Genomic DNA, 10,560 nt, shown 5'->3' with positions numbered 1-10,560 from the left:
CCGCCCAAGTAGCGCGTTTCCCTACTTCGAAGCCAAACCTCGCATTTTCAAAAGCACAAATTACAAAAAGTAAACATTGAATCATGCTGAAAATTTAATCAATTATGTACACTCAGTGAGTGACCAATCGTTCAAAATTTCAGCGCAAGGCGGTGTTTGGTTTTCCAAGTTGTGCTTTTTAAAATGCGCTTCATGGCTTAAATGTTTACTCACCTGAAAAATCGCTGTCGCCGGCGATAGTCGCGTCGGTTTGGGGGAGGCTTTCAGAAAAAAAAATCGCTCGGACACAAGAACTCTGACAAACGCGACCGTTCGCAAGCACGACTTGCTGCGATCTCCTATTATTGGTAAACAACAGTTTTGGATGTAAACATGTGATGTCATTTTTATCGTTCTATCTTAAAAAAAAAACCCGCAAGACTTTCGGTTGATAAAGAAACGACGAGCTCGATGATATACTGTTCTGTCCAGGTAATTTATTGCCATCATTTGAGTTAAGTGCCATAGTACAATTATCATAATTGGAAGCCTGACGCAGATAACCCCCGCGTCGGACGTTATCGTAATCCGCCATCTTGCAGTTATTATCTGCCATTTCACCTGCATTTTTTTGCGGTGGATCATGATTGGCTTCGCTACCTACCACCTCTATCTCTGTTACCAAAAAAAAAAAAACGAGCAATATTTTTTCTTTATCATAATCGGTGTGTATAATGCCTATCTACCAATAGCTAAATAAGTCAGTACAAATTCTGTGTGGAACAGAGTGCTCGTGAAATTCTATTTTAAAGTCAAATAAACTTACGAAAGAACATCTTTAGTGCGGGCAATCTCGGAAAAACTCGACAACACTACCAATAAAAAATGTCTTCTTTTCGGTGATAGATAAAACGGAACGAGGTGCATTCACATGGTGCGCGCGAGTAACTGTTTAAAACTCTTACGTCTAGAGAAAATCACACCGATTCACTTTCTTCGGAAAAAGAACCTATCGTATGGGCTATCCTTGGCCGTTTGTCGTACGTTGGAATCATTGAGACCCTCGTAGGAACCGCGATCCATTTCCAGCTCGTCGAAATCATTGGATAGTTCGCGATCCTCCTCTTCCAGTTCTTGGTCCTCTTCATGGGTGTTGTTGTTTGATTTGATCATTGCCGATCGTTTGGAAAGAACCGGCGATCGCTTGATCATTCCACCAGGAGGCTTTCGCTGCTGGCTGTCGACCGATCCTCCGTATCCACTGTCCCGCACGGCTGACTCCTCGTACTTTGAAGATATGGGCTTATTTCGTCCGTTGATCTCCGGTACTGTGATGGCTGCTACCGAGTTCAAGGCTTTCATGAGACCGTGGGTCGTTGATGCGCTGTTACTCGGGGTTAGCGGATTGATCGGAACCGTTTCGTCGTAGAACCTTGCTGAATTGAACTGATTTCCGTTGCTTGTGGATTTATTGCCAGCTTTATTATTATTATTCCCATCACTTCTTCCATTTTCTGCTTTGTGAACGTTTTTGGAGCCCATCTCGCTGGGACTCAGCTGAACGGTGCCAGTCCTGGGATCGAAGTGTTTTTGCGACGCATCCTTGACCGTGGAATGGATCTTCTTTTCGGCTTTCTCCATAGCCGCCACCGACGAAACATGCCCAGGAACGGCCGTCCGAGACGCCGTCGACGTCGGCGTAGCAGATCCCGAATCATCCTCTTCCTCCTCTTCCATGATCACCGACGACTGGATCCAGTCGCGAATGCGATTCTTTTTTGCCACTCGATCCACGGTGGTCTCGATTCCGCACTGGGCTAACGTCGACAGGAGCCGGTTCTTCTCGTCCACGCTACTGTGGAAGGAATACATCGACGGGCACAGCTCGTCCGGTTCGTTCTCAGCCATTTCCTTTTCGGCACTTTTGGCCAGCCATCGGTCGTCCAAGTACTTCTGCACATCGCTCAGCGTCTTCAGCCTCCGGTCCGGTCGGGGATCGAGGAATTTCTTGAAAATTTTGCACGCTCTTGCCGAGAGCAGTTTGAATAGCTTCGGGCAGCGTTTCATTGGAAATGTGAGCGTTGCATTGTGCCACTGTTGAAACCTGGAAGAGAGATATGAAGTTACAAATCATGTCAGAGGTGTGAATATGTTGAGTTACCTGTAGAACCTGGGGTCATCCACCGATGCCTTCTGCCACGGCAGACATCCCGTCAGGCATACGAAACATACAATACCAAATTGCCAAACGTCGTGTGCAGTATCAGTCCTGCAAAACTAATTTCGTAACATTCCTGATATTGTGAACACCTTCCAGTCTACTCACTTGTATTTATCATCAGTTTTCACCGTTAGGACCTCCGGTGGGCTGTACGGAAGCCATTCGTTTCGCCGGAGAACTTCCTCCCCGACACGACGTGACTCGCCAAAGTCGCACAGTTTGATGCGGGCAAAGTCCGACCGGAAAACGAGGACGTTGTCCAGCTTGATGTCCCGGTGGATGAGTTCTCTGGAATGGAAAGAATTGAGATAGTTAGAAAGAATTATGACGGATGTTTGCAGTAGCATACCCAAAGCAGCTCAAATAAAGAGATAAAAGCCAAAGGTCACAACTTAAATAAACCATCTATAGCAGGCCCGTGCACAGAAGTGGCGCCAAGGGAGGGGTTTTTGCCAATTTCGACAATAGGCGGAGGGGCGCCTAGTGTATGAAGCGTTGGTAATGGGGTGGGATACAAGGAAAACAACCTATAGGGTAATTCGCCAATTGTTGAACGGTTAGTACTGGCATTGTGGTTTTTGTTTGTTTTTCCGTGCATAATTCCACTTTAGTTGAAAAATATCCAGAGAACGTCTAGATCTACTTATCCTTTATTCTGCCGATTGAATTAGTATTCCCTTAAATTCCATTTTCTAAGAGAAAACAGAACATTTGTATGGGAAGTCTGTAACCCAAATGTTGAACACTTCCTTAACCCGTTAACGCCCAAGGTGTCTCACAATTTTAATCTTCAAATAAATGTGTTATCAAAGGTCAAGTTCCATTAAGATAAGCATGATTTGATGAAAAAAATGGAAGTCTATGGTGTAGTTCCATACAAATTCTTCATTGTAGGTCCTCAATGTCTGATAATTTTCTCGAGTTCTATTTCAGCCCAACTTCTACGCTATTGTTATATTCTGATCCGTATAGATACAGTACAGCTCTAAACAAGTGAGAGAGATGATAACCACTCAAAAAGAATAGATAAATGACTTATAAATTGGTACAGAAATATTACCCGATAAACGCCTAAAAGTATGCAATGCATGATTCTTGCAATTTCATGTAATTTCGACTGCAGTGTTCAACATTTCTCATTTTTTTTTAACAAATCAAACAAAGAGAGCTCACAATGTGTGGCATAAGCAAACGTCAAAATGCTGTAGAAGTTAGATTTTACACAGATAATGATTTCTAATAAAGTAATTGAGTTGTTCCTTCAGCACCCCATAAACTCTCTTTACGTACTCACCATACGTAAGCTTTTCGGAATTTTTTCATAGGAAATCGTACTGTTCCATGTATTTCGACCTCAACTATAAGGTCGTCTTCGGTGTCTCATATTTACAGGTATTCCACTAACACGCCCAGGTCCATTTTCATTCCATGTTTTGATATAAAATTTCAACCAGATATACTCGACACGGCTTCTCCACTTATGTTTGTACTACTCCATGATTGCTTATTCGTGAACATTATGGGTTATGGTTTTATCAAAGTTACATCGAAAAGATAATATGAAATCCCCGACGGAATCCCGGGAGGATTTACAGAAGTAATTCAGAGAGGCATATCTGGTAGAGTTCTGAGGGAATCTCAACTGAAAGCTTGATGGGAATCCCTGAAATAGTTACAGAAGAAATCCCGGGAGGAATTGCTGTATAAATCCCGAGGGAGGATCCCGGCTCATAGAAAGAATTCCATTAGGATTCTCTGAATATATTTCTACAGATCACTTTGAAAGTATACTTAAAAATGAAAGAATGCTGGGTAAAATTTCTGAAAGGATCCTTTCATGATTTTCCAAAGCAATTCTGGCAGAAATCCCTGAAGTTAATCCTGAAGGAATCTCGTAAAGAATACCTGATGGAATCCTTAGAGAGATCATGATAGGCATGCCGGCCAGAAGCTGAGCAGGCATTCCTGCAAGAACCATAGAAGATGTCTCTATGATCTAGGATTGCCTGAAAACAATCTCGGAAGAAACATATATTTTTTCATTTTTTTTTCGGGAGGAATCTCTTAAGGAATAACAGCAGGAATCCTGGAAGGAATCTTTGAAGGAACTCCAGCACAAATCCCTGAAAGAATGCAGAAAAGAATAACTAACAGAATCCTTTCAGGATTTTCCAAAGCAACCCCTGCAAAAATCCGTTAAGAGAACTCCGGAGCAATCCATACAGCAATCTCGGAAGCAATATCTGAAGGAATCCCGGGAATAAACCTGGGAAGATTCTCGAAAGGAATGCCTGAAGAAATCCTGGAAAGAATTCCTGAAGGTATCTCAAAAAGAACCTCAGCTCATCTAATCTCATCTCATTTCTTTACACTACTCTCTTGCCTCTGCCTTACTGTCTTCTTTGCTCTCTATTCCAACCCTCTATCCTGCGCTCTATCATAACCTTCAACCCTACCATCTGCCCTACCCTCTTAACTATCCTCTACCACAAACACTGCCCTATCCTTTACCGTACCCTCTAGTCTATATTGTGCTTAATCGTACCGTCTACCCTACTCTCTACCTTAACATTTTTCCTACCCTCAAACCTACTCTCTATTCTACCCTTCTCCCTACCGTCCACCCAATCCTCTACCCTAACCTTCTACTCCACTCCCTCTACTCTATCCTTCACCCAAACCCTCTACCCGACCGTCTGCTCCACCTTTTATCCTACCCGCTACCCTACCATCTACCATGACCCTCTCCCCTGTTTCTCATAAAGCCCGATCGGTAGATACCCATATTGCATGATATTATAGCTCAAACTACCATTCCGTGGCCACCATCTTAGGTATGGTCCGCCATCTTGGGTTTCAAAATGGCGTCGGATTATCATTTTTGAGTTCTACTCATGAAGCCCGATCGATAGATACCCATATTGCATGGTTTCATAGCTCAAATTCTCATTCTGAGGCCACCATCTTGGATATGGGCCGCCATCTTGGATTTCGAAATAGAGTCAAATATCGTTTTTTGACTTCTACTCATGAAGCCCGATCGATAGATACCCATACTGCATAGTATCATAGCTCATACTACTATTCCGTGGGCGCCATCTTGGATATGGTCCGCCATCTTGGATTTCAAAATGGCGTTAAATATCGATTTTTTACATCTACTCATTATGCCCGATCGATAGATACTAGCGTGGGACACAAAAAGACATTTTACTTCTGTACGCTTTTTGAGTTCCATTTTGGCCCCATATCAACTGTGCAAAATTCCAGCTCGATCGGAGAAACTATATTTTAGCGCCAGCCGTTTTAAGTTTTCATACGATTTACTATGGGGAAAATCACTTTTAAAAGAAAAATCGCCAAAGGTTGCTCTTAACTCCTAAAAATATATCAATGAATGATTTCTGTTGGATATTTAACGAGGAACAAAGCCTCTGAAGACCGCAAAGCGATCTAAGGCATGCGGAAAAAGTTATTGACTAAAAACCGAATGGCATGCCAACGCTGTTTAACATGTAAGGAATACCAATAAACAATAAAAACACGTTATTTTATCGATCGGGTCAGGCTTAATAACTTTTTCCACGAATGTCGCATCGCTTTGCGGTCTTCGGAGGTCTGATTCCTCGTGAAGTTATCTACAGAAATCATTCAACGACTTATTTTTGGGGATCAATGTGTGACCTCAAGCGATTTTTCTTTGAAGAATTAAATTCTCCCCATAGTAAATCGTATGAAAAACTAAGAATGGCGGGCGCTAAAATATAGTTTCTTCGATCGATCTGAAATTTTACACAGTTGATATGGGACCAAAATGGACCTCAAAAAGTATACAGGAGTTGGAGTTTTTCCATTTTTTATATTTTCCCATATAAACCGTGTACCAGGCTAATAGATACCCATATTACACGGTATCGTAGCTCAAACTACCATTCCATGACAGCCATCTTGGATATGGTTCGCCATCTTTAATTCTGAAATGGGGTCGAATATCAATTTTGACTTCTACACATGAAGCCCGGTCGATCGATACCCATATTGAATGGTATCATAGCTCAAACTACCATTCCGTGACCGCTATCTTCGATATGATCCGCCATCTTGGATTTGAAAATGGCGTAAAATATCGATTTTTGACTTCTACTCATCAAGCCCGATCGATAGATACCCATATTGCATGGTATTATAGATCAAACTACCATCCCATGGCCGCCATATTGAATATGGTCCGCCATCTTGGATTTCAAAATGGCGTCGGATATTCATTTTTGAGTTCTGCTTGTGAAGTCCGATCGATAGATACCCATATTGCATAGTATCCGAAGCAGCATTGCCGTTAAAAACATATATTCTGGAGTTTTGACCGCCATCTTGGAACCTAAGCCGCAATCTTGAATTTCAATATCCCTGCTACCACCTCCACATGCTAAGGAATGTGTATACCAAATTTGATTGAAATTTCTTGACGCATTTCAGAGTTATGCCTATGTTCCGGCAAACATATATACATACATACATACACACATATAAACATATAAATAGACAAACATACAAGCATATAAACATACAATCATACATACATCGACTTTTGTATGTATTGATTAAAGACCGGTCCCGAAAGTATGGACGCATGAAGAAAATACTGGCATTTCAAAACTATTGATGACTAGTTCTTTTTGAAAGCTACATCATGTTCGTCAACCTATTTTCTCAGAACTTGTATAGCAGTTTTTGCGATTACAACAGTTTGTTTCAAAATACATGAACTTTCAGCGGAACATCATCGAAAAAATGTGCACAAACGATGAACAGAGTTTGAAAGATCACTAAGAAAATGAGCAAAATATGGTGGGAGTAAGTGAGAAAACCGTGCAAGCAGCAATCAGCAAAAACGGTGAGGAGAACACGTTTAAGCATAGGCAAAAATTGGGTAAAAAAAATAAAGATCCTGCAAACCCTAGTTTGAAAAAACAAACAATGAAGGTATTTGAGCACATGAAAATCAGGCCCAGTCAACTGAAGACTAGGTGCGTCCATACTTTCTGGGGCAGTCTTTACAACTCTGCCGAAAAAATGAACTGTAAATTTTTAACCATAGTCAAGAATCCAGGGAAATAATTTTTTTTCGCATTGGAAATGAAGCTCAAAGATCGTGACAATATGCATTCTTTGCAGCATCGTTTACGCCACCTAGTGAACCAGTCACAAACTATATTGTCCACTATGAGCAAGGTATGGGTTTGGAGAACAGCTTTTCTGAAGAAAGTATTCTAAAATTTTGCATAATTCTGGAGATATTCACATCAAAAGGACTGTCCTATTTATAGGACGCTGGGCGTTCGGGGCATCTGTCCTATAAATAGGACGCTGGGCGGATATGGGTTAAGCTAGCTCATCCTAATGTTGGACGGTTCTCGCTAATTGTAGAACGGTTGATGCTTTGTTCGTAATTGATGACGTATAGCCCGAGATAAACCTATCATTGACCTGTTTTTATTTTGGGCACCAAACCCAACATAGACCCAACAGTTATCCGATGTGGGTCCAACAGTGGTCCAACATTTGATAAAATTTGACCCGACTTTGACCCGACATCAGATATTTTGTTTCACTCTGGCGGATTTTTTTCCGGGTTTTTCGTGTTTTGTGCCCAGCTAGTCCCAGCTAGTGACAATTCATTTAAATGACAAGGAATCGCTCATTTGAAGAGAGCTCTAGTGGACTGAAATCGTTTTAAACATGATTAGAAGCAAAAATGGCTGAAAAGATTTGATAAGAATCGAAAACGACAGAGGAAAAGTACGGCTTTTAAAGCCCCTAAAACACTCCTGGAAACCCATGGGACCCACTCAACCCCCAATAACACTCATGAAACGACCCTGAAATCCCTTGAAAACCCGTGGGTGGCTCCTGAACCTCCTAGAACGCTTTGAAATACTCCTGGGACCCCCTTAACACTCTAAATCCCTCTTGAACACCTCTGGAACGCCCTTGAAACCCATTGAAAACCACTGGAACATTTCTGAAGCCCGCTGGAACACTCCTGGAACATCCCTGGAACGCCCTTGAAACCCCATGAAATGACAATTAGGTAAAGTGAAAAAAAATCAGGCAGTCATGCTAACATCGTAGGTTATGCCAGTGTTCAACAATTGGATCATGGATGCATAATGATAGTGTGATAAGAAAAATATCTTTTTCAAATTAAATTGCAATGAAAATGTGGTTTTAAATAATGTTAAACTGTTGAGGACATCCTTCTAGTTCTTGTAATTATGGTGTGCCTTTGATGTTTGTGGTCGATTTGCCCGCAAAGCCTGTTTCGTAACAGCAGTTTCTTAAAATTAATCACAAGAATTGTGCAGTTTTCGTGTCATCAGCGGTACAAAATTTTCAATAAATATGTTTGACGTAAAATATGTATAATTTTGTAACTTAATTGGAGCAATATCGTGACCCACACGTATATGCATCTTTATCATACGTTTACGTTGAGCGAAAATTACTTAAGTAAGATTTATAATAAAATATTCAGAAACTGTTCAACATTTGGGTAGTGTTCAACAATCAGCGAATTACCCTAATTTTATTTTGGTAACGTCTCATCGTAATAGGCCATTTTACCTCACGCAAATCTGCCAGGAAAAGGCCTACTTTCCCACACCAAATTAACAGTGCTGTAATGGATCATTACAGCACTGATTTGCGTTGCGTAATGAACCATTACAGCCATTGGCGTAACTAGGATTATTTCCTGGAGGGGGCCCAGGGGGGGCCTGACTTGAGATGAATTTTAAGCGGGATGGGCGCCCGATATGTGAATATGCAAATCAGTATTGTAGTTTTGAGTAATCAAAATGACTGTATCAGATTTGATCATAGTTTTGTAAACTATATCAGTACGAACAATTCCTCCAAGATTTTTTTTCCATAGCTTAATTCAGTGATTCTATCTTGACTTCTTCCAGAAATTCAGTCAAGAATTCATCTAGGGATTCGGGATTCAACTAGACATTTTTTCGGGGATTTGTCCTGGGATATCTTTAGAGGTTCCTCCAGTAATTTCCTTCAGGAATTTCTCCAGAGATCCTTTAAGGTAATTCTGCAGGTATTCAGAGATTTCTACAGGGATATCTCCATATATGCCTTCCAAAATTCCACTAGAGATTGCTCCAATAATTACATCTGGAATGATTCGAAGTATTTCTGCAGGAATGTACTCCAGAAATTCTTTTAGAAAGTTTTACTTAGAGATTCTTAAAAAAAACACTCCAAGAATTGCTTGAAAAATTTGTACAAAACACCTTTAGGGATCCTAGTATTCCTTCTACAATTACTGCAGACATTGATTTTTCATTTTTTTTATCCAGGAATATTCCTACAAAAATTCTTCCAGGTATTCGCTAAGAAAGCTCTCCTGAGATTACATAAAGAGTTCCTCATGGGGCTTGCTTCCGGGATTCCTCATCGGGTTTCTTCAGAAATTACATCAAGAGTTCCTCCAGGGATTCATCGGAAATTTCTTCTGTTATTCTTACAAAAACGAATTCCGAGATTATTTTAAACATTTCTAGAAGAACTCTTGCTGGGATTCCTTCAGAAACTCCCGTAGGAATTAATCCAGGATTTCAGGATTTTCTCAGTAATTTCAGCGGTTTCTTCAGTATTGCCCCTGAGAATTCTTCAGAAAATCCTCCTGGAATTCCCTCATAAATCGAACTTTGTATTTCATCAGGAATGAATCTTGAGATTCCTCCAGGAACTCCTTCGGAAATTCCTCCCGGATTTTTTTCAAGAATTATTCCAGGTATTCCTCCTGGCATGCCTCCAGGATTTCATTCAGGCATTTCTCCAGAGACTTCTGCAAGAGTTCTACCAAGAATTTCTCCAGGTATTATCCTAGGTATTTCCTCAGGAATTACTCCATAAATTTATTTAAGTTTGGATCCAGGAATTCTTCCATGAATTCCTCCGAAAATTCTTCCAGGGTTTCCTCCAAGAATTAATCCAGGAATTTCTTCTCTAGGGTTTCCTTTGCACATTCCTCCAGGATTTATTTCATGGATCCCTCCAGGAATTCCACCGATGATTCCTGCAGTAATCCCTCCAGAAAATCCTCCTGGAACTCCACCAGAGATTTCTTTCTGAATTCCTCTAAAAATGTCTCCAAGAATTCCTTCAGAAATTTCTCCATGGATTCCTTCCAGAATTCCTCTAGAGATTCTTCCAGGAATTCATTCAGGGATTCTCAAGATATTCATTTAGGGATTCCTCCTGGAGTTCTTTCATGAATAGGTCTACGGAATTTCCCAAGATTTCCTATAGAGATTTGTCCAGGAATTCCTCCTGAGGATCTCCCA

The 10,560-nt window shown here is 40.9% G+C and overlaps 1 protein-coding gene across 1 annotated transcript; it reads right to left on the bottom strand.

The window, feature by feature from the left end:
* Positions 1-458: 458 nt before the first annotated feature.
* Positions 459-2,547, bottom strand: LOC115267754 (probable serine/threonine-protein kinase DDB_G0277165). Its single transcript, XM_062858132.1, has 3 exons — positions 2,306-2,547; positions 2,141-2,248; positions 459-2,083 (listed from the first exon to the last, which is right to left on the bottom strand). The coding sequence occupies exons 1-3, from the start codon at positions 2,545-2,547 to the stop codon at positions 967-969; spliced, it is 1,467 nt and encodes a 488-aa protein (XP_062714116.1). The 3' UTR covers positions 459-966.
* Positions 2,548-10,560: the final 8,013 nt, after the last annotated feature.

Source organism: Aedes albopictus, chromosome 3 (assembly GCF_035046485.1).
Source record: "Aedes albopictus strain Foshan chromosome 3, AalbF5, whole genome shotgun sequence".
NCBI lineage: Eukaryota > Metazoa > Arthropoda > Insecta > Diptera > Culicidae > Aedes > Aedes albopictus.
Note: the sequence above shows the minus strand (reverse complement) of the source record. Positions and strands in the feature narration are given on the sequence as shown.